This window comes from Opisthocomus hoazin, chromosome 13 (genome assembly GCF_030867145.1).
Source record: "Opisthocomus hoazin isolate bOpiHoa1 chromosome 13, bOpiHoa1.hap1, whole genome shotgun sequence".
In the NCBI taxonomy this organism is placed as follows: domain Eukaryota; kingdom Metazoa; phylum Chordata; class Aves; order Opisthocomiformes; family Opisthocomidae; genus Opisthocomus; species Opisthocomus hoazin.
In genome coordinates this window covers 18,404,319-18,429,447 of record NC_134426.1, presented here as the reverse complement: position 1 = coordinate 18,429,447, position 25,129 = coordinate 18,404,319, and the positions used below count along the sequence as shown (strand labels likewise).

Here is a 25,129-nt window from a genome sequence, read left to right as displayed (position 1 = left end):
GCTTCTGGTGCTGGGACTGTCACAAGAACCCCGAAAATGTGGGAATCAGGTTCCTGCCACCCCAACCCCTTCCCTAACCCCCCCCAGCCCCCCCGCAGCTGCGTGCTCGGCCTCAGCCCTTGCCTCGTCCAGCTCGAAGCTGCTTTGTAGCTGGGAGAATTTTCCTCCTCCAGCAGCGGAAACCCACGGCGGGCGCGCTGCCCCGGGGGGGGGTTCGGGGGCGGTGGGGTCCCCGCTGCGCCGGGGTGTCTGGGCAGGGGGATGTCGCGCCCCAGGGGTGGCTTCTCCCAGCGCTGGCAGAACTCCGTCCGCTGCCGGGGCTCGGGACGGCGTTGGGGCAGACGGACCCATGTCCCGCGGGGAGTCTCTGCTGGCTGGTATCGTGGTTGAGCTGCCGGCATGGGGGCGAGGGGGAGGACGCTGAGCACCCTGAGGGGCTTCTGGGGAGGAAGCAGCCCAGAAAGGCAAAGCAGCCAAACCGAAAAATCTCCTTTTTTTTTCCTTAGCGGATCAGTTTGCTCCTCAGTGTTAATGAAGTCGCCCTCCCAATTAATTCTCTGTTTGCCCACCAGAGGCCCTGGGGGGAAACTCATTAATTTTTCACCACTTCAGCCCCAGCGGGAGTAAGACGGCAGCTTTCCGGGCTGCTCCCCCCGGTCTCCCCCGGAGCCCCCCGCGCTCGGCAGCGAGGGGGACCTGCTGGAGCATCCCTCCCCGCGGAGGATCCCTGGGGATGGAGGGTGCAAGCGCGTGGCGGCACAGGGGAAAAAGGAGACTTAAACAACAGCTTAACTGCATTGGAAGTATTGATTGGTTTTTTGCTCATTAGGGATGACCGGCAGAGCGGTCTCGGCGTTTCCCCTGAGCCCAGCTGGAGACCCCCATCCCACCACCCGCATCCTCACGGGATGAAGGCTGGGACCTTCCCCCGGTACGACCTGCGCTGCCACCCTCCGCTCTGCCCCGCGGCCCTTCTGCTCCCATTTCCTCGTTTATTTTGGGGTGAGAAGCTCCGGATCAGTTTCCTCGGATCTCGGTCCATCACCGTGCCCTGAGACGACGGGGCAGGGGCAGCGGCGTCCCCAAGCTCCAGTGCTCTCAGCTTAAAATCCCAGCCAGAGCCGGGTGATCTGTGCATTTCCCGCCCCGCCAGGTTCCTCTTCATCTTCCTTTTTATTTCCTTTTCACGTTCCTTTTCACAATCCCTCCATCATTTCATCAGCAGCTCCTCTTCCCGTTCTCCCTCCGCTCCCCCCGTCCCTCCCGTGCCGCCCGCGCCTTCCCGACCCGCGCGGGTGCCACCCTGATTAGTGGCTCCCGCTAACGAGGCAGCGGCAGCGTGATCCAGGCCCAGCGCTTTGTGTCTTCTTTGCAGCTTTGCAAAGACCTCGCTCTCAGGAGCTCCCGGGTTCGCATCCCAACGTCGTCGTCTCCGTTTCTCTCTGGAAGGCTGGGGGGGTGGAATTACCAGGAACAAAGCCTTGCTGGCGTGGGGATGGTGCTGAATTATCTTTAATTTGATCTCCTCCTCCCTGATCACTGCCCCTGCTGTCTCAGCCTCCCCGGGCAGGGCTGAGCTGCCCTCCTCCCCGCCGTCCCTCTGCCCAGCGGAGCCTCCTGTGCTGGCTTCTCCCCGCGCCCAGAGCGTGTCCCGCCAGCTCCGTTCACCTGGGTGTCTGCGAGGCCGGTCTCTGCCCAGGCGAAATTCCCAACTGTCCTTGGGGAGGAGAGAAGGAACCTGGCAGGGATGGGATGGGGATGGAGGAGGATGAGGATGGGACAGGACGATGATAATGAGATGGGGATGGGGTTGGAGATGGGGTGGGATGAGATGAGCTGGGGATGAGGGTGGGGATGGGATGGCAACAGGGTTGGAGATGGGAGGAGATGGGAAGAGATGGAATAGGATGAGGTGGGGAGGAGGGTGGGGATGGGGATGTGGAGAGGATGGGATAGGATGGGATGGGATGGGATGGGATGGGATGGGGATGGAGGTAGGATGGGAATGGCATAGAGGTGGAGATGGGGATGGGATAGGATGGGGATAGGATGGGATGGGGATGGGATAGGATGGGATGCGGATAGAGATAGGATAGGAATGGCATGGAGGTAGGGATGGGGATGGGATAGGAGGGGGATGGGATAGGAGGGGGATGGGACAGGGATCCCTCCCAGGGATGGGAAAGCTCCCAGGGATGGGGAACCCTGGCAGGGATGGGGATGGGGTGGTGCAGACCTGGGCTGGGTGTCCTCAACCCCCCCAGAGTAACCCTGCAGATAACCCACCCCGGGGCAGCACGAGAATGCTGGCGGGGTGGGAGGCACGGCAGTGTCCCCCGGGAGCGCAGGGAGGGGACGTGAGCGGCCCGGGGTGGCCGTTGCATCGTTCTCAAGCCACCCGCTGGCACCGAGCCCTCGGAGGCGCTGGAGGCATCAATCTCCGGGGCGGCTGCTGTCAGCTGGGTATTTAGTGAAATGTTTCTTAAACGAACGCTTGATGGAAGAAGAGCGATGGCTGCAACGTACCGAGCCGCAAGGTTATCCCTGCCGCCGCGCCGGCTGTTGGCTCCCAGCGCCCGCCGTGCAACCCGGGGAGGGTGGCTGTGATCACCCCCGGGGAGGTTTCGGGGGCTGCTACCCGGGGCCGTTCCCAGACTGGGATGCGTTTCGGAGCAAATCGTACCCGCGATGGGGGAGACACCGGGCAGAGCTCCCGGCAGCGGGTGCCCGTGGGGAGGGAAGGGAGAACAGGAAAGGGCACGAGAGCTCCGTTTAATTTGGGCTCTCAAGGGGGAAAACAGCTCCGTCGAGAGAGGAGGCAAGACTTCTGCTTAGGGGGAATTTTTCTTTGTGAAAACTGGGAAAAACTGAAGCGAGCCTGCTGTCAGCATCCCTGCACACGGACGCAGCCCGGGATGCCCAGGGCAGCGGCAACTTCGCTTGCTCCCGCCAAGAGACGGAGCGGGGAAACCACTCCCAGGACCTCAGTCCAGGATCCTCCTGAACTCAGAACAGAGTCAAAAAAGATGGGTGGGAAGCGCGGGCTACCCGGGAAGGAGCGCGGCAGCGCAGGGTGGGATCCGGCTTTTCGAAAGGGGCACACGGGAGGGGAGCAGAGGCGACGGAGGCACCACGCGAGGGTGAAGCCACCCCCAACCCCACACGGCCGAACCCCAGCCCATGGTGACGGTGGCAGGGAGAGGAACGAACGCAACCAAACCCGCATCGCAGCGCCCGCGCGTCGGTGGGCGCCGGCACCGGGCGGGTCGCGGGGCGGCTTCGCTTTGCTACAGCCGCCGAAGTCCGGCTCCGGAACAACCCTTCGGCTGGGCACTGAGAGCGTTTGGAGATGGCTTCCGCCCCGACAACCCTCCTCGCCACGAGCTTTGCCTTCCGGACACAGCTGTCCCGAGCTGGGCTCTGCTCCCACCCCGCCACCGGCACGCAGGCGATGCTCACCGCGAGGCACTGGCAAGCAGCCCCGCCACACCGGCACAGCAACCTCAGGCAGCGATGCCAGCTCCAGGGTGCCATGCGCTGCTGCCCCGGGGTGCCCGGCATGACAATGCCAGGCTCTGGTGGCACCCAGCCCCGCAGTGCCCAGGCCGGCAGCAGGCAGCATCCCTGCAGGGCTGTGGCGATGCCGGCGTCCCCGCCACAGAAGACGCCGTGGCCGGGTGGGAAGAGGCGATGGGAGTGGGACTCCAGTGTCCCTGTCCCCGCTCTGGAGCAGCGGAGACAGCAGGATGATGCTCCCCGAGGTGATTTCTAGGGAAGGGGAAACTTAACGGCGAGGGTGCAGGGGTGGGATCCCGGCTGGCGGGACCCTGGCCAAGGCAGCGTCTCCTTCCCCAGTGCTGTGTCCCCGGCAGCGCCAGCTCGCTCTTCTTCGTGCCCAGAGAAATATTGGCCCTTGTGCTCTCCGGGCAGCAGCTCCCGAGCTCTCCTGCGCACCAGCTGGTCCTGAGCATGTTGTATGGTCCCCAACCGCAAGGTCCTGAACCCCACAGCGTGGTCCTGCACCCCACAGCGTGGTCCCGCACCCCGTCGCTCCTCACCCAGCACCCCCCTGCTCCGCCTGAGCAGCTCCCGTGACTCCTCCGCGGCGTGGGGAAGCTGTCGTGGCTGCAGCAGCTCCAGTGGCTTTTTATTTTATAGCATCCGAGCATCATCCCCCGCCGGTGCTCTGCCGCGGGGCTGAGTGGGCATCTCTGGTGCCAGCCGGAGGTTTCGGCTCTGGAGCTGCGGTTTCCCCGCCACCAAGCCTCCCTCTTCTCCCGTTAAGCCCCTAATTAAGTTGACAAGACGCAGGTCGGGCTTTTAATTACAGCTCTGCAGTAGCTGCCCCAGGAGAGGTGCCGGGGCAGGGGCAGAGGCACCGAGCTCGCCAGGGCTCTGCCAGGAGCGGGGCAGCCCTGGTGCCAGTCCTGGTGCCAGCCCCACTGCTCAGGCCGCCTCTCCCTGCTCTTCACCCTCTGAATTTGATTTTCTTTCCCCTTTTTCTCCCTGGAAGATGAAGGGCTGGGAAGAGGAAAAGGCGGAGGGATGCAGAGGGTAGCGCTGTGGCAGGGACGGATGGGGACGGTGGGGACAGTGCAGGGCTGCAGCCGCCCACCAAGGCGGGAGTGGGGTCCCCGCGTCCCCAGGATGCTGTCCCCAAGAGCAGGACCCCGGCCGGCTTCGCCCCCGAGGAGCAGCCTTCCACGTCGGCATCCTGCAACGCAGACCCGAACTGTGCAGGAGCTGAGCACCCACGGGTGCCCCGAGCGCCCCCGGGTGCCCGAGAGCAGCGACGGGGGGTCCCACGGGCTGCCCCCCCAATTCCCACCCTGTGCTGGGTCCCGCTGCCGATGGGCAGAGGATGACCCCACAGAGCCGCCCGCAGCCCTGGGTGCTGGGGCCTCCCCCAGTGCCCCTTGGCCAGGCGCGTGCTGTGCCGTGTCATGCCATGCCATGCTGTGCCGTGCCGTGCTGTGCCGTGCCATGCTGTTCCATGCCATGCCATGCCGTGCCATGCCATGTCATACCATGCCATGCCGTGCCATACCATGCCATGCCGTGCCATACCATGCTGTGCCATGCTGTTCCATGCCATGCCATGCCATGCCATGCCCTGCCGTGCCATGCTCTGCCGTACCGTACCGTGCTGTGCTGTACCATGCCATGCCGTACTGTTCCATGCCGTGCCGTGCCGTGCCAGCCTGCATCCATTCAGCAGTGAGTCAGCGCCGGCCCCGTGCCAGCTCGGAGCACCCGTCCTACGTGCCAGGGCACCTGCTGCACCCTGACATCGCTGGGCTCTGCTTCACCTCCCCGTGCACCCCCCTGCCCTGGGCAGCGCACCCCGTGTGCAGACGCCCTGCCCTTGTGTGCACCCACTCCATGGAGAAGCGTCCCTCGTGCGAGCGCCCGTCCCTCGTGCCCACGCGCTGCCCCGCCAGCCCACCCGCCCAGGAGCAGCCCAGGCCCCTGCAGCCCTGCCCAGGGTCTGCCAGCGTCCCCTGCTCGCCCCGCTGTCCCCCACACCCTCCTCGCTCCCCGAGGCACCCAGCGCCAGGGCAGCACCCCGGGGTGCCATCCCTGCCTCAGTTTCCGCATCTGCCCCCGCTCTTGCCCCGTCTCCTGGCTGCAAGCCGGGGTTTGGGCACAGGGACACTCATGCCAGCAAGAAATCGTCCCCAAGCTGGCACCAAACCCCCCCCGGTTGAAGCGCACGGAGAACCGCTGCCGAAACGCTCCGCTGCTGCCGCGGGTCAGCAGCACCCCCAGTTTCCCTCGCAAGGAGCCGGCGGCAGGAGCAGGCGCGGCGAGAGGCCCGCGGCCAGTGCCCCGCGATGGGTTGCGTTTCCTTGGGCAAAGTCATCTCCAGCCAGCACACCGCTGCCGCCTCGGCTCCGGCAAGTTCACTTTCGCTAAAAAGGGAAAAAATGAGAATGAAATTGCCTCTGAAAGCGGAGGAATGGCCCAGCCTGCGGCGCGGCAGGGCAGGGAGCAGGCACGGGGCTGTGCGTCCGCGACGCTGCAAGGGCACAAGGCTGCGAGTGCGAGAGGCTGCAAGCGCGTGAGGCTGGGAGTGTGCGAGGCTGGGAGTGTGCGAGGCTGCGAGTGTGCAAGGCTGGGAGCGTGTGAGGCTGGGAGTGTGCAATCCCATACGCACGCAAGGCTGCGATGCCGTGGCACGCAATGCCATGGGCGCGGTGCCGCGGGTGTGCGGTGCTGCTGGCGTGCGGTGCTGTCAGCGTGCCAGGCCCGTCCGTGCAAGCAGGGGACCCCCCCACCAGAGGGGACAAGGACCCCCCGCGCCGCCCCCCGCCCCGATGCCGCGTTGTGGCTTCGCTTCGGGGCCGAACGCCCCGGCTCGGGGCTCTGCCCATACCCCACCGAAGCGCGGGCAGCATGGGCCGGGCACCAGTGGCACGCGGGGGAAACCGGGTCGCCCCCCGCTCCCCTCGCCCGCTGCTTCCCCGCAGCCCCGAAATCTCCTCCGATTCCCCATCCACCTCCCTGCGCCAAACCCCCCAGCCCACCTCCGCCAGCCCTGCTCCCAACAGCAAAAAAGGGGAGAAAAATCCCCCCCCAGCCCCCCCCAGGCTTCCCAGCGGGGCGAGACCCCGGCCACCAGCTCCGTCCCATCTCCGGGGGCTTCGCTGCTGGCCAGCAGACAAAGCAGTGCGTCCGTTGCCGAGTGCAGCCCCCCGGGGTCGGGTCCTGCCCGGCCGCGAGGTGTCCGGCGGGGCTGGGGGCCGGCAGCTCAGCGGGGTCCCCACACCACCCAAGGGGGGTCGTAATTAATTACAAAATTGCAGCAGCGTTAGCGTGGGCTTCTGCCAGGCAGCATCGGGCAGAGCCCAGGGATGGCAAACACGGGGCTCAGCCCCCCCGAGCCCTCCCCAGGAGGGAAAACGTGCGGCGGCGAGGGGCTTCGCAAGGTTTTCCCACGGAAAAATGACCAGACAAGTCCCGGCTCCCCATCCCAGCGCTGTGAATTTTTATTAAAACGCAGGAGAAATCGGTTATTTCTTCCCACAGCCCCGGGGAAGGGGCAGGCGGCTGTGCCGGGCCCCGGCCGTCCGAACCGCGGCCCCGCACGCCGAGGCGATCGGTGTCTGACAAAACGGGCTCGGGACGCCCCGCGCTGACCCTGCGGCCCGCTCCGGCACGGCTGGAGGTCAGGCGAGGTGGTGGGAGGGAGGGACCGGGGGTCCTGAGGGGACGCGGGGGGTGCCCAGGGCAGCACCGGAGTAAATCCTACCGGAAGGGACGATCACCCCTGGGTGAGGGCAGGATTTGGGGGACAGACGGGGAACGCCCGGGCACCCCTGTGCCCCCACAAAGGCACCGGCTCAGGGACAGGAGCAGGCAGCCCCTGGCTCAGCCCGTGGGGCTTGGAGGAGCTGGGGGGGTCCCCAGGCCGCGTTCGGGGTGCTGGACCCAGGCACCCAGTGAACGCCGGGGCCGTGCCCGCCCTCTGCCCGGCTCCGAGCCCCCCGGAGCCCCCCGGCCTCAAGCTGCCGGGGTTTGTCACAGTCCGCAGGCAGAAAACCAAACGGTTCCATTTGGCTGGCACGAGCTGCACTCCGGCTCCCTGCCCCTGGCAGAGAGGAGGAGGAGGAGGAGACCTTCCTCCCCACCTCCCACCCCGGTCTCCCCAGGGCAGCCCCCGCAGCGCTGCCGCCCCGCTCCCGCTCCGTGCCCGCCTCGGCTGCCGGGCGCGCCGGCGCTGATTTACAGCACTCCACTGGAACATGCTCTGCCTTCTAATGGCGCTCGGGCCCCGCGCGCCGCTCCCACCGCAGCCGGCAGCCCCAGCGACGGCGTCCCGCTGCCGGAGAACCCCCGCGCGCGTGGCTGCCCGGCTGGGGGGCACGGCCGCAGCCCCAGCACCTGGAGGGCCGAGACAAGAAGCTAGGCTAGAAAAATAAGGAAAACGTTGGGGAAAAAATGGATGGACGCTAAGCTAGAGGACATCGCGCAGTCCGTGGGCAGCAGGGCCTGAGTCCGTCGGCGCGCGAGGACGGGGGGCCATGCCCGGCTCCCCGGCCGGGGCACGCCGATCCCGGGCGGCGGCGTTGCGGAGCGGCCGGTCGCTTCCTAGAGCTCCTCGAAGAAGGCGACGCGGGACTCGGTGCTCTGCAGGGTGAGCTGCAAGAGAGCAGAGGGGGCAGCTGAAGGGGGGACGGGGTGACCCCCTCCTCCCGCCGCCCCGGGAGCCGCTGCCTCCATCGCCCCCTGCCCAGCCCCTGCCCCTGAGCCCGCCAGCCAAGGCAAAAGCAGGGATGCCGTGCAGGGCCTCGGCACGGCCGAGGGCGAAGCGCAGGTGCCCGGGGGTCCGGCGCGCTCCCTCCTCTCCTTGCCCCGCGGTTTTTGCGAAGCCGGAGGAGAAACCGCCTCCACCAGCCGAGCAGAGGGACAGCCACGCGCGTCTCCACGCCCACAGCGTCCCCAACCCTCCGGGCAGACGCGAGCTCCGTCGCCGGCTCGGGGCCGTCCCCCGTCCGGACAGGACGCGCACACATGCCCCGTGGGGCTGCGTCCTCGGAGCCAGGGCTCTGCAGGACTGGGCAACCCAGCCCAGAAAAGCTTTTCGCAGCGCCAGCAAGGCTATCCGAATCGTAACGCCCCGCCGGGGAGCCGCCAGCCCGTTTTCTGCGAGGCCGGAGGAGCGATGGGAGCAGCACCCTCAGTGGCGAGGAAGGAGAGACGGCATTCACAGCTGAGCACCCCAAGGAGCATGGCGGGAGCAGGGCCACCTCCCAGCCAGCGCCACATCGCCGCGGGAGCGTGCCGCACCAGCCGGCTAATCGCGAAGGCTTCGTTTCAGCGGGATGAGGCAGCGGTGCCTCCCGCCGGGGCCGCCGGTTTTGCTGAAGCAGGAATCCTGGGATCACGTTATGGTGAAGGAGCTGCCAAGCGCTTCCCCCTCCCCGCTTCCCCCCACGGCCTCTCCTCCATAATTCCTTCACAGCTCTAATGCTGTCCTGAAAAAAAATCTGTATTGCGGAGGAAATTTCTGCAGGGGCTTAACACCCTTTGCTGGCAGCATCTGCTGGGCCAGGGCTGGCCCTCCTCCTCCTCCTCCTTCGCGTCCCCCTGCTCCCCCAGCATCCCCCCAGAGCTGGAGATGGGACAGGGGCTCCGTGACCCCCGACGGCCCCAGCGCAGGCTCCGTGCCGGCTCTTCCCGCAGAAATCCCGCCTGTGACCCCCAGCAGACACCCGGCTGGGTCACAGGCCGGAGGATTTGGCGTACAACAGCTGAGCGGACACCACGGCGGGTGGCGCGGTCCTTCCCCCCCGAGCAGGGCTGCTGCCTCCCGCTGCAAGGACCCAGGGCAAGGACCGGGAGCGCGGTGCCCCGGCAGAGAAGGGCAGTGGGCGAGGGGCCGGGGAGGGGTGGGTGACGCTGAGCAGCCCGAGTGCCGGGGCTCACCGGCTCACCGGAGCCCGACCACCCACCGCAGCCCGCAACGGGGCAGCCTCACTCGCCCGTTTCTCCTCCCCCTCTGCTCTGCCCTGGGGAGGCCCCATCTGCAGTGCTCTGTCCAGTGCTGGGCTGCCCAGCTCAAGATGAGGAGCTACTGGAGAGAGTCCAGCGCAGGGCTGCGAGGATGAGGAGGGGACTGGAGCATCTCTCCTACGAGGAGAGGCTGAGGGAGCTGGGCTTGTTCAGCCTGGAGAAGAGAAGGCTGAGAGGGGACCTTAGAAATGCCTCTAAATATCTGCAGGGTGGGGGTCAGGAGGACGGGGCCAGACTCTTTCCAGTGGTGCCCAGTGACCGGACAAGGGGCAATGGGCACAAACTGAAGCAGAGGAAGCTCCAGCTGAACATGAGGAAGAACTTCTTCCCTCTGACGGTGACAGAGCCCTGGCCCAGGCTGCCCAGGGAGGCTGTGGAGTCTCCTTCTCTGGAGATATTCCAGCCCCGCCTGGCCGCGGTGCTGTGCCCTCTGCTCTGGGTGACCCTGCTTGGGCAGGGGGTTGGGCTGGGTGACCCACAGAGGTCCCTGCCAACCCCCAACATTCTGTGATTCTGTGATTCTATTTCACCGGGGCAGACCTCCGAGAGGGCAGAGACGCCCAAGGAGGAGCACCCACCTGCCAGCTAGCTCCCGCCTGGCACTCTGCCGCCGAAGCCGTCTCTTCCGCAGGCTGCGTGGCGGATCAAAGCACCCCACCACTTCCCCAGCCCGCGGTGCCGCTCCCTCAAAGCACAGCAAGGGGAGATGCCCCCCAGATCCCTCCCAGCAAACTCAGCACCGCCACGGAGAACAGAAATGAGCCAGCTACGACCGCAGAGAGGGAAGATGCTTCCCCCAGGCTTACAAGTGAGGTTCGACTGTTTGGAATCTGCTTGCTGCCTTCGGCTACCTGCAGCTCTCCATCAATCCCCCACGCGCTTTCGCCGTCCCGGGGTACCCCCAAGCACTGCTGGGGCAGCAGCCTCTGCGCCCAGAGCCACGCTTCCCCCAGCAAAGGCTGCTGCGGAGCCGGGGGGAGCGCGCGGAGGCAGAGCTCTGAGAGCACCCGGCACAGGCACATGGAGCAAGGAGTGACGCAGCCCTGCTCTTTCACCAGGGGCTTTCAGCCGTGACCTCCAGCGGCTCCCCGAGATGCTCAGCGTTGCTTTTTTTACCCAGGCAGGGAAACTGAGGCACGGGCAGAGCAGCCCAGCTGTGGGTGTGCGGGAGCAAAGATGGGGCTTGCTGAGACGGGGTCCTGCAGAGCGGCGCGAGCACTGAACTTTCTGCCATCCGAAAGGTGAAGACCGCAGGGATTTCAGCAGCGATGGAGCGGGCGCCCGCGCTGCCGGCATGCAGAGGCACCTCCGTCTCTCCTCACCCCCACCTTACGCCCCGGCTGTTCCTGGGAAAGCCGGGAGGCTCGCGCAGGGCTGGTGTCTGGGCAGGAGGATTTCTTCCCGTTTCTGCTCCCCGGAGAGGAGCCTCCAGCTGTCCTCCTCTCCAGCAACCTGCCGGGCATCGTACGAGCAGGACGCGGGCACAGTCACCCCGTTTCCCATCAGCAGGAGCTGGGTCATTGCTAAGACCTTGGCGGGGGCTCGGGCAGAGGAAGGGGCCAGCAACCTCAGGCTGCTCTGCCCCTGTCGCCCCCGCAGCAATGGCGTCTCTGGCGGGACCTCCCGCACCGCAGCCGGGGCTGCCCGGCCCCTCTCCCCGCATCCGACGAGTCAGGCGCATCCATAAACAGCAAGGAAATTCGGACTGCGCTTGGCTGCGCGCTAACGCTCCACCACCGAGGGAGAACTCTCCCCCTCCCTCCTTCTTTCATTTCTTCTCGTTTTTCTGGCCGCTGAGCAGCTGCAGGCAGGGCTGCGCTGGCTCCCATCGTGGGCAGTGCCCAGGCACAGCGCGGCAGCAGAGCTCTGGTCTCGACAGCAAGCGTAAGCCGCGGCGTGGCAAACCCCGGGGATGCGCTGGAGGAAGCCGGGCAGAGAAATTCCACAGAAGCACAGAATGGCAGGTGCTGCCCGAGCCGGTGGGCGCTGGGAGCCGAGCTCGCCTCCCGTCCGCCTTCGGCTGCCACCGCCAGCCCCAGCCAGCTCTCAGCAGGGAAACCCCACTGCACTGCGTGGGGAGCAGCTGGTTTTGCTCTTTTCTGCACGGGGACATGAGAGCGAGGAGGAGAGCACAGCCCTGCCCTGGCCTCTCCATCGCCTGCCCGGCTGCTGGGGAGAAGCCTTCGGCCCCTCACAAACTCTCCGCACCCTCTGCCCGGCCAGAAAAGGAGGAATAAACCCACCCACCCGCAGCGTAACGGCGCGCAGGCACGGCAGAGGGACTCAGAGCAAGCTGCATCCTCGCCAGTGCGGAGAGGGGGGAAAAAAAAAATTGATTTACAAGCAAGTATTATGATAATCTCCTTCCTGCAGGAGGGAGGGTGGGCTCCACAACACAATACCAGAGCCATCAAAGAAAATTTAGAGAGAGAGGGAGTGCAATTAAGCGGCCAGAGCTCAAATGAATCAAGATATGAGAAAGGGAAGAGTCCCACTCCCCGCATCCCCGCGCTGGGGTTCCTCTCAGCTCTGCTTTTACCCAAGGCTGTCGGACTGATCTGACTGAAGAAAAACAAACACACACAAGCAACCCAATAAGCCCCTCGCAGCCAAACACATTTCTGAGCGGCTAACCCAATAACCGCGGGCACATCACTTGGGCTGGCAGGGCAAACCGCACAGCCAGTGCCCGCCCCACGCAGCGCAGACGGGGTGCGGGCAGGAGCAGGGGGCTGCAGACCGCACCAACCTCCCTTCGGGACCGAGCAGAGGTTTGAAATGTCTCCTTTCCGTGCCGTTTCCCTGCTCATCATGCACCCTGGCCAGGCTGTAGGAGAGGGTGGCCCATGCCCCTCTGTCAGCACCACAGAATCACAGAATGTTGGGGGTTGGCAGGGACCTCTGTGGGTCACCCAGCCCAACCCCCTGCCCAAGCAGGGTCACCCAGAGCAGGCTGCACAGCACCGCATGCAGGCGGGTCTGGAATATCTCCAGAGAAGGAGACTCCACAGCCTCCCTGGGCAGCCTGGGCCAGGGCTCCGTCACCCTCAGAGGGAAGAAGTTCTTCCTCATGTTCAGCTGGAGCTTCCTCTGCTTCAGTTTGTGCCCGTTGCCCCTTGTCCTGTCGCTGGGCACCACTGGAAAGAGTCTGGCCCCGTTCTCCTGACCTCCACCCTGCAGATATTTAGAGGCATTTCTAAGGTCCCCTCTCAGCCTTCTCTTCTCCAGGCTGAACAAGCCCAGCTCCCTCAGCCTCTCCTCGTAGGAGAGATGCTCCAGTCCCCTCCTCATCCTCGTAGCCCTGCGCTGGACTCTCTCCAGTAGCTCCTCATCTTTCTTGAACTGGGGAGCCCAGCACTGGACACAGCACTGCAGATGGGGCCTCCCCAGGGCAGAGCAGAGGGGGAGGAGAACCTCCCTTGACCTGCTGGCCACACTCCTCCTCGTGCATCGCCTCGCCCCATGCTGTGCCTGGGATGTCTTCCTCCTGCTGGGAGGGAGGGAGCCCCACTAACTCATCGCTTGGCGGCTGCAGACAGCAAATCCTCTTTATTCCCCCGCCACGGCTCCCCTGAACGTCCTTCTCCAGCCCTGCCTGAGCCCCGGTCCCCACCAGCCAGGGGGACCTCTCCATTCCCACATTTACTTCCCAACTTGGAACCTCGCTGCTTTTCCCTCCCCACCCCTCGTTTCTCTCTTCCTCCCACGCTGCCGTTTATTCTCTCCCAAGCACAACTTTCCCCTGGCCTCCAAGGCTTTGATGAGCGCCTTTAAAAGAGAGAAGCTGACGCTCCACTTGAAGGAAACGCTTTTCAAAGGCTGCCACAAAAATAGCTGATAGGCCTGACGTTTCCCAGTTTCCTTTCGCTCCTTGTAAACAAGCAAGGAGGCTGCCGTGGCCCAGTTTAGCTGCCAGGGAGTTTCGCTCCCCGGCTCCGAGGAGAACCAGGGCAGAAAGACAACGAAGCGAGCAGGCACACGGCCCTGCACACACGGGGATGGGTGGGCGAGACCCCTGTGGGATGCGCCTCCGTCTCCTCCCGCACCCGGGAAATTTGTGCCCAGAGGTGTGTAGAGCTGCCCTGCTCACCGGCCACCTCCCGGCTCCCGCCTGCACCCCAGGCAGGGTGAGAAGCCGGCATCCTCGCTCTTCTTTTCTCTCTGCCCTCGCGGCTCCCAGGGGGATGGGAAAATGCCGGTGCTGCTCCTCCCAGGCAGCCCTCGCTGGTGCCGTGCCCGCTCTGCAGCCCGCAGCCTTCTCCTCTCCTGGAGGGAGCGGATTCCACCGCGACGCCGCGGCTCTGCGTGAGGCTACGGAGCACCTCATCCACACCTGGGCTGTCACAGCACCCACAGGAGAGGACGGACCCACAGCTCAGCCCGCTCCACACCACCCGGGCTCACACCTTCTGCCCTTCCCAGAGCTGAAGGATCTCCTGTGCTGGTCCCCTGCCTCTGCCGGATGCAGCTCCAGAGGTACAGCAACGTCCTCCTTCCCCGAAACGGCCACGGCTCTCCAACTCCCCGGCAAACTGCTGGAGGAACACAGACCCGCTTCATGAGGGGGGTCTGCAGGTCCCAGCAGGGGAGAGCTGAGGAAGGGGGTCCCCGGGAAACGACAGAGGCACCCCACAAGATTTACCGAAGACCTCGAGGGCCACGGTTCAGTGATCCCTGGCAGGACGCTAGCAAGGCGCAGGTGGGAAGCAGGCAGGCAGAAGCCGCCTGCCCCGGCGCAGCCTCCCGAAAACCTTCAGCCTGTCCAGATGATGAAGCAGCCTCACGATGTTTGGTGGCGGCACAGCAGCTTCGTATCAGCGTCACGAGAGGCTCGGGTGGCAGTGCCCATCACTGACTCACCAGCGTCCTTACGCTGCTGTGGAGGACGGACCACAGCACATCTTGAAGGCGAGAGGAGCGAAGAGCTGGGCAGCCAGGAGCTGCTCACTGCTGAACCCGAAGGAGACGACGCTGCGTCCACAGGAACGTGGTACAAGGCGACTGCTCCCAGCCCAATGACACAAGAAGAGCCGACTGGTCTATCAGTGATAAATAAGCAGATTCGAAGCAGCTTATCCAAACCCCAAGTGCCTCAAAGACAGGAAAAAATCCTGCATTTCCCGAGTTGAGGGCAACGCTGCACCGCAGCCAGGGCCAGCCAGGAGAGGAGCAGTCACGAGCACCGTGGGCACCAGCCTGTGCAGGCACCGGGAGCCCTCGGACCCCGGAGAAATGCTGCATCCGAGCCCCAGCCACGAGCCACCCGAGAGCCCGGCAGGGACAGGCTGCTTGTCAACGGACCGGCGCGTGGCTCAAGGACAACACCGCTTGTCTGGGGACAGGCGTGGAGATTTGCTCCTTGCCCAGGTACTTCAAAGGGCTTAAATCACAGTAAATAAGCATGACTGCACAAGAAAAAAGTGACTGGAAGGCAAGAGCCGATTGTGTTTTAGAGCAGTAGCCTGTCCTGGGAGCCTTCCTACACTGGAGGATGTGAGGAAGAACAGGGTTTTTTTCATCTTCTACCCCAGCCTAAGCGGCAAGCCCTCCCGAAGCCGAGCCAGCCGGAGACAGCAGTGCCAGCCCACGGCAGAGCGCTACGGAGAAGGGAAATCAGTCTCCCGATGAGGCGCTCGTGCTGTGCCCACAGAGCTCATAAAAAGGGATTAGCATGTTAACCACATAATTAAACAGGAAAAACTTCGCAGGCGCCTTCAAAGGCAGGCAGCAGAACCCAGAGGTCACAGCGCAGCACTGGCTGTGCAGCTGGGTTAATCAGGGGGGCTCCTCCCTGGCACCGAACCGCTCCCAGCTGTTGCATTACTCTGCTCAAACTGCCCGGCCTTCACTTCACCTCCTCGTGCTGCGGCCACAAGTGGGTTTTGCCCCAATTTCACCCGCCACTGGGTTCCTCAAGCCATGGACAGCGGGTTTCAAGCACAGCCAGCCAGCCCTAGTGAGACATCCAACGCCTCCCCCATGGCATCATGGACCCGCGGGGTCCCTCGGTTTAGCCGTGTCCCCCCCTCTTGCCCACGGAACGCTGAACAGCGAGAGCAGCCCGTCCTGGGAACACCCGCAGCCCCCCTGGGAGCGCCCGGCAGCAGCCAGCCGGCACAAAACTTGAAACTCGAGTGATTCACAGCGCTGCCGGCAGTCCTGAAAGGGCCGGCCCGTCCAAGAACGGCACAAACCTGTGCTGACTGCTGCTGGGTAGCAGCCAGGGAGAAGCCGGCATCTAAAGCATCCTCCTGCCTCTGCCAGAGCTCCGGCGGTGCTTGGAAATCGCTCCGCAGCCGGCTGTACATGCCTGCCATGCCAGAGGGGCTGTGCAAGCCCTCAGAGCAAACCTCTAACGAAAGCCTTTCCCAAGGGCGCTTACCACCAGGTTTGCCACCTGCGCCGTCTCCTCCCTTAGCACCGCCGCTCAAAACTCACTAAACCCTGTGGGTGTGCAAGAACCACGGCCGAGGAAAGAGCAGGAGCTTCCCCAAGCTCATCTTCCTGACGGAGGGAGCCGACGCTCTGCCTGCGGGCCAAGGGCAGACCCTCAGAGGGAAGCAGGCTCCGGAAAGCAGAGCTGTGACGTTACCGTGGAGTCAACAGCGTGCCGAGGCGGCAGGGGACAGGCGAGGCATGGCAGGCCAGCGGAGAGCGGCTCTGACAGCCGGTGTCCCCAGGCGCGGCGGTGACCGGCAGCGTGGCCGCAGCCTCACCCAGCAGCTACCCGCAGCCGCCAGCCATCCACCACCGCCTGCCTCACTTCGCTGCGGCACCTCTCCAGCTTCTCTGGCAACGCGGCCACGTGCTGCTCCGCTCCGCGACGGAGGTGTGCATTTTTAGTCTGCTAAGACAGTTTTGGCAGCAAAGAGTTGATAGTTTTTTTGGTTTTTTTTAAACCCTGAATTTCTTTCTGCAGCAAACAAGGGGGGAGGTCCTGGTTTACTTCATTAAAGAAATCTTCAAAGGCCGCCCTGCACCTCCGACAGATTCCCAGCCACCGGCAGCACAGCAAAACCAGGCGTGTTTAATTATTTAAGCACCTACGCCTGCACTCCCCCACTGATGTTGCCAACTCAACTTCTGCCAAGAAAGCTGCTCCCCAGCACGGCGGATCAGGTGCAGAAACGAAGGCAGGGAGGCTGCGAACGCTGCCGAGGGAGCGAGGGCCGCGCAGGGTGCTGCGCCGCGGCAAGCCCGGTCACAGCGGCACTGCACGCTGCTGCGGTGCGCACGGAGCGTTGCAGGGGTGGCAGCTACGGGAGCTGGCTACAGCGGTGCGTACGGCAGGCAAGCTCATGCAGGGGTTAGCATCAGAGCTGGCGACCCCATCACCCCACACAGAGTACCTCGGGATAACCTACTTTGAAGTCTCAGATGCAGATAGGTCTTCTGCCCTGGGCTTGAGGCTAAACCAGCAAAATAAAACGAAGAACAAAAACAATAAAACCCTCTGTGAGGAGAGTAACGGCAGGTCATTTGTGCAATCTGTACAGCATGCCCGGAGCGCTGCAGGGATCAGTGGCTCCCAGGTGGGGCGGAGCGTTGGTATTATTTACGTGTTGCTAAACTGCTCTCCCATTTCCAGTGTCTTGTGTTTTCCTTTCCATCACAACTGCAAAGACAAAAGCCCTCCTGACCTCCTGGTGGCATGAACAAAAGCAGCCTGTAATTCTGTTCTGAGGTGCTCCCTTAACAGAGGATTATTGAAAAACCTCCACTCCTCCGGCTGAGATGCAAGCCGGGCAGCCTGGGTCGCCTCCTGAAGGAGGGGGACAGGACAGGGCTCCAGTTTCAAAGGAACCAACACGGATGGCACAGTCCCAATTACAGCAACGAGCCCTGACAGACAGTGAAATGATTGCCCAGCCACCTCCTGTAACTGAGACAAATGGGACCATCGGCTCGCTATGAACTCATCTGTCAGAAGTGAAAATGTAGCATCTTCTGCTCAAACGGAGGACGCTGAGCACAGACACAAAACCTAACAAAACCTACTGGGAGCAGCAACGTCTTCAGATTCTACAATGACAAAAGGGTCTGTGAAGATTTTTATATTCTCCGCTCTGGAGCGACAGAACCCGAATAGCCCAGGGCTAGCATGGGGAAACCGGGAAGTGAGACCCATTAGATTAATTTTCCTGCCCCATTTCAGTGATCATAAACTCCCAGCCACGAAAGTCGACACGAACCGGTATTTTCAAATCCTTTCAGACGTAACTCTCAGTGGGGAGTAGGAAAGAGATTTGTTTTTAGAACCTGAAGTTGCGACCACAACCTGCATCCCAAGCCACACAGATTTCCAGACCCTTCACCAGGACAGCTGCCAGCAGAAAGCCGGCTGGGTAAACGCCTTTGCAGGGCAAAAGGCTTTGCGGGTGAGTGGGGCTGACCACTGCACCCCACCGTCCTGGTTACGGACGCACCCCCAGCACTGAGCCCAGCTGGGAGAACTGCTGAGCTACTCAGCAAAAGGAAAAGGAGGGGATGTGAAAATAAAGAACAGGCTTTGCTGGGGCCTTTCAGGTGTGGCTGCGGGCCAACAAACCCAGCCACCCTCACTTTTTGGCTCAGTCCCTCACCTCAACCGCGTTTCTAGAGGCGGCTGGTTCCAGGGTCCGCAGTACACAACAACATTTTGCTGTTAGTACCTGAAGCTGCACTACAGGTTAGACTAGATGACCCAGAGGTCCCTTCCAATCTCTTACTATTCTGTGATTCTGTGATTCTGTTACTCGAGAACAGATGAAGAGGACGAGGCTTTTGGCTTTTTCTGCTGAGAGCCCATAAGTCAGGAGTATTTTCTGCCCTTACTGTCCACCAGCCAAGCTCGAGGCCACTTCCTTGCAACGCCCGCAGGGAATGGTTGCAATAGGCAGGCCGGGCTTTCGCTGTCCCTGCGGTCACTAGGGTAGCAGATCCCTTCTAACAGCATCCCCGCACGGCTCTCGTTCAGGTTCAGCCAGGCATTCAAACCTCCAGACCCTCACACCCCTTCTCGCACCCCTGAGAAGACAAGGCTTGGTCATGGCAAACATCAGCCGGGAGCCACCAGGAGCTGAAATTCCCTGCACCCTGGTTCAAAGCTAAGCAGCCGGGGGAGAACACCTAGATCAAACAATTTTATTATAACAACTTGTGCAAAAGGTAAACCAAACGGCAGGGTTATTTTGTCGTTGTTTTTAAGGGATTTCGTCAGGCGAGATACAAACTGGAGCCCTCTGATACCTTTTTAATAGTGTTGTGCTTGCTGTTGCCTCGGCTGGCGTTCTCGTTGTGCAATATGTCCAGAGCTGTCTCTCTCTCCTTTAGCTTCAGTGCCTCGATTTCCGTCTTCAGCTCGTTCAGCTGCTCCTGCAGGTGCTTGCTTTTCTCCATGTACTCCACCCTAGCACACACAGGAGAGTCCTGGGTTAGCACTGGCTGGCTGCACGCAGTGGCGTGACACCGTGGCAGCCGATGACAGAATTACAACAGAAAAACCTTCGTCACTCCTGGCGTGTGGAACTGACAACGCCAGTTTACAGTACGCAGTAAACTACTCCGAGCAACCATTTGTTCATTACTAAAAAGAGGACCCAGACAGCTGACCCAAGAACAAAACTCTAAGTTACATTACTATTAAAAAAAAAAAAATCCTGAAGCCAAACTAGAGCTGCCGGAATGCATCGGTAAGCCTCCCCGTTCCCGAGCGAAGCTGCACCAGGACAGGGTTAACACTACGCAGTTTCAGCCTACCAGACAGCGGTTTACGCAGTGCCGCTCTGCTCCGCTGCACCCTCGCTCAAACCCAGCGCACAAACTCAAAGGCACGAACCCTTCCAGCGCGGAAGGACCCTGATGTACCGACTTCTCACGGTTTTTGAGGGATTTAGCTTGTGAATGTGTGGGAGCAAGCACTGCCCCCAAAATATCAGGCATTTTAGACATGCAGCATCCCTGGGAGAGTGAAAGGACTCCCAAAAAAAGAAAGAAAGAAAAAAACCCCTAAAACTCAGCCATTCTCAGGACCTGGCCCTAACTGCCTTCCATGATGCAGCATCGACTGGGGAAAAACCACACCATGCCAGCCTCGCGTTGTGCTTAAACACCGAGACCCAGGCCGCAGTACCAGCAGACCACCGAGCACCTTTCCGGAGTGCCAGAGGCTGCAGCGGGGTTCATCTCAGCACCCGAGCAGGGAGGACGGTCCCAGCGAAGGCACGCTACCGCCTTCAGCACCCGCCAGAGCCGAGCGCTTCCTCCGCTGCGGAGACCGGGATGACCTAGTTAGCAACCTGGGTACAGAACCCGGGATGATCCGGTTATTTTTGGCTCCTCTCTTTTTCCTTCTGGCTGGAGGAAAAGCTTTCACCTCTGCCGTTGGCGTAGCGGTCTGTTTTTTCACGCGCGGGAGAGGGCACTGGGCAGAGGCAAAAGAAACCACCCGCGGGGATCCAGGGGCGCGTCATTGCGGCCCCCGGAAGTTCTGGCCAGAGCGCTATGGCAGAGTCCTTCTAGCTTTGATCTACAACCCAATCAGTGAACAAAGCACATTATTACCACAGAGATTAAAATCTGATCTGCTTTGATTTCTGCTAAATTTGTAATTTTGAAGGCTACACTCACACCCTCAGGAAAACACAAGATCAAAGCTCATCATCACATCCAAACTTGCTTGCGCACGCTTTTTCTATATAAACATGACACAGATTCCAAGAAAAAGGGGTTAAGCCCTAACTCGGGATCTCAGCGCAGACTCCAGCTATCCTCGCCTTCTCTGGACACCCTGCCAGCGCCAGGCCGCAGCAGCTCAGTGCAGCAGCAGTCACACTGCTGTTCACTCTTCCTACCGACGTGGACAACTCATGGCTAACCAAGAGCCGGGCTGACCAGACAGTGAGGAACCCACTGGTGCAGGGCTCAGCAGGCTCAAACCCGCCTTCCGGCTGGCAGCGGCTGCATCTGTGACAGCAGGCTCCTCTCCCAGGGAAACGGTCAGCCAGCAGCCAGACCACGCTCTGGGCAGAGCTACCGATGACCTGGCAAACGCAAACCCAGAAGGCTTCTCCCCCTTCCCCTTCACACCGGTGCTTGGCTGGAATGCAGAAGTCATGCTCAGCCCCGGTGCAATTCCTCCCACTGCACCCGAGGACAAACCCCGGCCCCGACCGGACACACACCACGTACTTCTCCTTCTCAATTTCCATTGAAAGCCTCTTCATGTCCGTATCCTTGAAGTCAAAGGACAGGCTCTCGCTGATGAGGTTGAAGCTTGGCAGGTCGGTAGGCAGTGCTGTCGTACTTGAGTTCATGGACTGCTAAAGAGAGAGAGTACAAATTAACCACTTTTGGCCACACAAGTGTTCCTGTTGCCAACGTTCTGTAACAGAGGTAAAACCAGAGCAGCCCCCAAGCACGCAGGACAAGGCGCTACTTCCCAACGCTGCAGCGAGGTCCTGCTCTGCCCCTGCCACAGGTGACAGCACGCTCTTCTCCGAGCTGGGTGCATTCAGTAGTGGCGCTGAACTGGAAGGACCCCATCACTTGCAGGGGAAAGGGAAGGGGCACCTCTATTCCTGACGCAACACTACTCACAACCCCATTTTCCCGAACCAGCCTCAAACTTTCTGGAGAGTAGGTTACGAGGCTCTTTTTCAGCTGGTGATCTGTGAACGCAGAAGATGGCAAGCTCTCCACGGTGCTGCAGAAGTAGAGCAGCAAACGAGCCCAGCGTCCTGAGCACCAGATCAGCCTGAAGGTCCCCTTGCTCCACTCCCAATTTGCTCTTCAATTCAGAGCTATTGCTCCTCCGGGACCCCGCTCTTGGCGGTAGTAAATAGGAGACACAACACCACCTGCCTTCAAAACCTATTAACAAAACTTCGTAAAATCTAGGTTTTATCACTGCTGCGCCACATAAAACAACTCCGGACAGAAGCTGCCTCTTGGGAGACATCTGACAGCTATTTAACATTAAATCAGATTTTAAAAGTGCAACCTGTGAAAAGGGGTAACGCGAGAGCCCGTGTGACAGGAGAGTCCTGCACTCTCTGCTCCCCACGGTGCGAGCGAAGAACAACGTAACCCCAAGGGTTAACCTGGGATGCAATTTCCGTAAGGTCCATGGAGATACACCAATTAATTTTCCTCTTTGCGGTAATTTACAGTTCCCAGTGTTCAGGAACCACTGCTAGGTTCAGCTGGAAACGTGGAGATAATGTAGAGAATCGCTCGTATCGCACCTGAGCAAGGATCTGGGACTTTCTTCCTCCTGCAAAACGCCGTGACATCCCCCACTGACACACACTGCCAGGCCCTCAGATTTTATCCTCCCCTAAAAGAATGCTCCTTCTCTCGTCACAAATTCTGCCACACCTCTAATAAATGGGCTCATCACCAGCAGACGAAAAGCACCCTGACTCAAATCATCCCCCCGCTCTTGCAGCACGTTCGATGAGGCCGCAGCAGCGGCACGCGTCAAGGCTGGCACAGCGGACTGCGCGCATGGCTCTGAGTCAGAACGGCTGCCAGCGTGCTTAGCCCTCCCTTCGGATACAAGAAGTCCAGCCCGGCAGCCAAAAGGTCACCCACCCCTCTGCTAGGTGCTCCTTGTTGCTTTAAGGTATGCCTGTCACGAAAACAACGTGCCCGAACCAGCATGGACCGGGGCACGGCAGGAGCCGGTGCTGCAGAGACAGGCTGCTCGGGCAGCACGCGCCAGAAGCCAGGGGGGTAGTTCTCTGCTACCTGCCCAAACAACAAGAACTCGAGCTTCGGCTGGCTCGTTCTTCCATCCCTCGTTTCTTCTGTTTGGGATACTCCAGGGGTTGTTTGCAGCTAGCTCCGCTTCAGCAAGAGCCGCTAGCGCCGGGGTGGTGACAGATTTACTCTGCACAATAACCTGCCTCTTCCCTCGCCGCCAGCCTGGAATTCGCAAGCAGCCAGGGCTCGTCCCCCGCGCGCTCTCCGGCTGGGCAGACCTGGGAGGGGTGGCATTTCCTTCACCCTGTGGAGACAAAGCTGAAACGCCAACACCTAGCACAAGCATAAACAAGGCAGAACCCGAAATGGCACTGCTCGGCCTGCCTGCAGCACTACAGGTCAGTTCCACTCACACGACCAGAAAACGCTATTCCTTACTCCCCTCCGCGACCGCCGCTAGCGCAGAGCACAACGGCATTAACACTGAAGCAGGCACGGAAAGGGACAGCCGAGTGCCCGAACTCCAGCCTTGAAGGAAAGGGGAGAGGTCTGCCAAAGCACTTCGCTGCTTTAAACGCTCTCATCCCATTGACATTCAGGTCCCTTCCCTGTACGCACGCAGGTGTTCGCAAAGCCCTTCCCACGTGAGGCTCCGCGATCTCCGCTGTGCAGGGGAGCCGGGATCATCAGCACCAGCCTGTCGGCCTTCAAACAACCTTTAGCGTTTTTTCCAGCACCAGCTTGTTGGGTTTTGTCTTGAAAAACTCCAAAGCGCAGCAGTAACAGTTGAGCAGGAATTTCAGTTGCTGCGATCATGAAGTCCTGATGCCAGCTGGCCAGGGTCACTACAGCCACTTCCTCGTCTTTCCTCAGCACCGCTCTTTCACAAAGCAACAAAAAAAAATTGGGGTGAAGTCGGAGAGCAGCAGCAGCAAGGAAGGGTAAGGAAAGAGCAAAGAGCGAGCATGCTGAGGGCTTTCAAAGGCACAGGCTTGGTATCTGGAGCAAAGCACTCCCCTGCCATCTGCAATAATCCTGGGCAAGCCTTGCAGCAGGTGCAGAGATTTGTCATCCAGGGGACACCGGGTGATAAAGGGGACACAGACCTTTTCCCTTATGTGTTTCCTCAACTGTATAACCCTGTTACCACATTAAAGCAATTTCCTGCCATTACTAGAGGCAAGCACCATGCTGACAGCGGCCATCCCTCTGGAGCACCGAGCGAGCGAGACAGGCGACAGGGAGGAAGCACAGAGCAAGTCATGTCACAAGGGCCCCCCCGCAGGGAGAGCTCCTCCTGTTGCTGCCACTGCCTTTACTTCGCTGCTCAAGAACGTGGGCGAGACCAAGACAGCCGCTTGCTGCTTCCAGAGGACCAGAGGAGAGAGGACTGCCTTTAGTCTTGCCAGGAGTGGTGCCAGGAGTGGTACCTGAAGGGCGATGAAGGAGGCAAAGAGCCGTCGCCAAGTCAGCAAGGAATGAATTGTTCTCCTGCCCTGACGGCCGAGACTGAGATTCACATCTTATTTCTCATGCATCACCTACCAGTCACATCACAAAAGCAGCGTGGGCTTCAAGGACTAAAAAGACACCCAAACAAGCTTTAAAGAACCAGGACTGGAAACTGGACAGTGGAAAAAAATAAATATATATCTATTTAACTGTTTCTTGCCTTTTCTGCAATACAGAGTTAGGTTAACGGTTGGACTTGATGATCTCAAGGGTCTTTTCATAGAATCATAGAATCATAGAAAGTTTTGGGTTGGAAGGGAACCCTAGAGGTCATCTAGTCCAACCGCCCCGCAGCGAGCAGGGACACCGCTAACTAGATCAGGGTGCTCAGAGCCCTGTACAACCTGGTCTGGAATGTTTCCAGGGATGGGGCCTCCACCACCTCTCCGGGCAACCCATTCCAGTGTTTCACCACCCTCATTGTGAAAAATTTCTTCCTTATACCCAGCCTAAACCTACCCTGTTTTAGTTTAAAACCATTACCCCTCGTCCTGTCACTGCTGTCTCTACTAAAAAGATTGTCCCCATCTTTCCTATCAGCTCCCTTTAAGTACTGAAAGGCTGCAATCAGGTCTCCCCGCAGCCTTCTCTTCTCCAGGCTGAACAAGCCCAGCTCTCTCAGCCTGTCCTCATAGGAGAGGTGCTCCAGCCCTCGCATCATTTTTGTAGCCCTCCTTTGGACCCGCTCCAACAGTTCCATGTCCTTCTTGTCCTTTCCAACCTAAATGATTCTAAGATTCTTTATCCTTCCACTCCCCTCTTCCTCTCCTGCTCCTTCTCCCCCCAAGGGAAGCCCTGTCCAGCTCTCAGTGCCGGGGGACAACGCAGCACGAGCACTGGGACCACGGAAAAGCAGCAGCTCAGTGCTACACCCTCATTAAGGGAGAGAGGAGCTAGAATCCCGCGCCGTTGGGCAGAGCTGCCGTTCGCCTGAGGGACGCCAGCCTGCCAACAGCAGCTTTCCAAGCGGCTTTCCCCCTCCGGCGGGGTCCCTCTGGGCGCTGGCAGGGGAGGCAGGCTCGCCCCAACGCGGCCCCTCGAAGCGGAGCGCAGGAACAGGATCTCGGCACGTCTCACTCGTCTGCCCCAAGCGCGCACACAGCAGAGCGACGCGAGAGGCCAAGGGAGAAGCGAGGCAGGCGTGACAGGGGGTGGAAGAGCCCAGCAAGGTGCCGTCACCTGGACATGGGCACGACGGTCACGCTTGCCTCCTCCCGACCTCGGAAAACAGCAGCTGTCGAGCCTGCCCAACGCGGCGCTCCTCCCAGGGCTACGAGCGGGGCAGAGGAGCGGCAGCTGCACGAGGGGACCCTGTCACCTAACCAGGGAGGAAAAAACCACGTCTCCGTCCCTCCTGGCACCGGCAGCTGCGTCCTCTCCCTTCCCCAAAGAGCCTTCCTTGGGGAAGGGAGCGGAC

The 25,129-nt window shown here is 61.2% G+C and overlaps 1 protein-coding gene across 7 annotated transcripts in view; it reads right to left on the bottom strand.

The window, feature by feature from the left end:
• Positions 1 to 4,193: 4,193 nt before the first annotated feature.
• NF2 (NF2, moesin-ezrin-radixin like (MERLIN) tumor suppressor) overlaps positions 4,194 to 25,129 on the bottom strand; it is a 53,052-nt gene continuing 32,116 nt past the window's right edge. Inside the window, exons 14-17 of one of the 7 annotated variants that reach the window (XM_075434398.1) lie at positions 20,686 to 20,816; positions 18,745 to 18,904; positions 16,881 to 16,925; positions 4,194 to 4,714 (exon numbers count right to left, since the gene is read on the bottom strand). In XM_075434398.1, coding sequence (XP_075290513.1) covers positions 16,890 to 16,925; positions 18,745 to 18,904; positions 20,686 to 20,816 — 327 coding nt within the window. In that variant the 3' untranslated portion in view covers positions 4,194 to 4,714; positions 16,881 to 16,889. Of the gene's footprint in view, positions 4,715 to 5,570; positions 5,913 to 6,971; positions 8,143 to 16,812; positions 16,926 to 18,728; positions 18,905 to 20,685; positions 20,817 to 25,129 lie in introns of those variants that run through there. The other 6 variants (XM_075434397.1, XM_075434396.1, XM_075434399.1 and 3 more) reach the window with 6 other exon arrangements.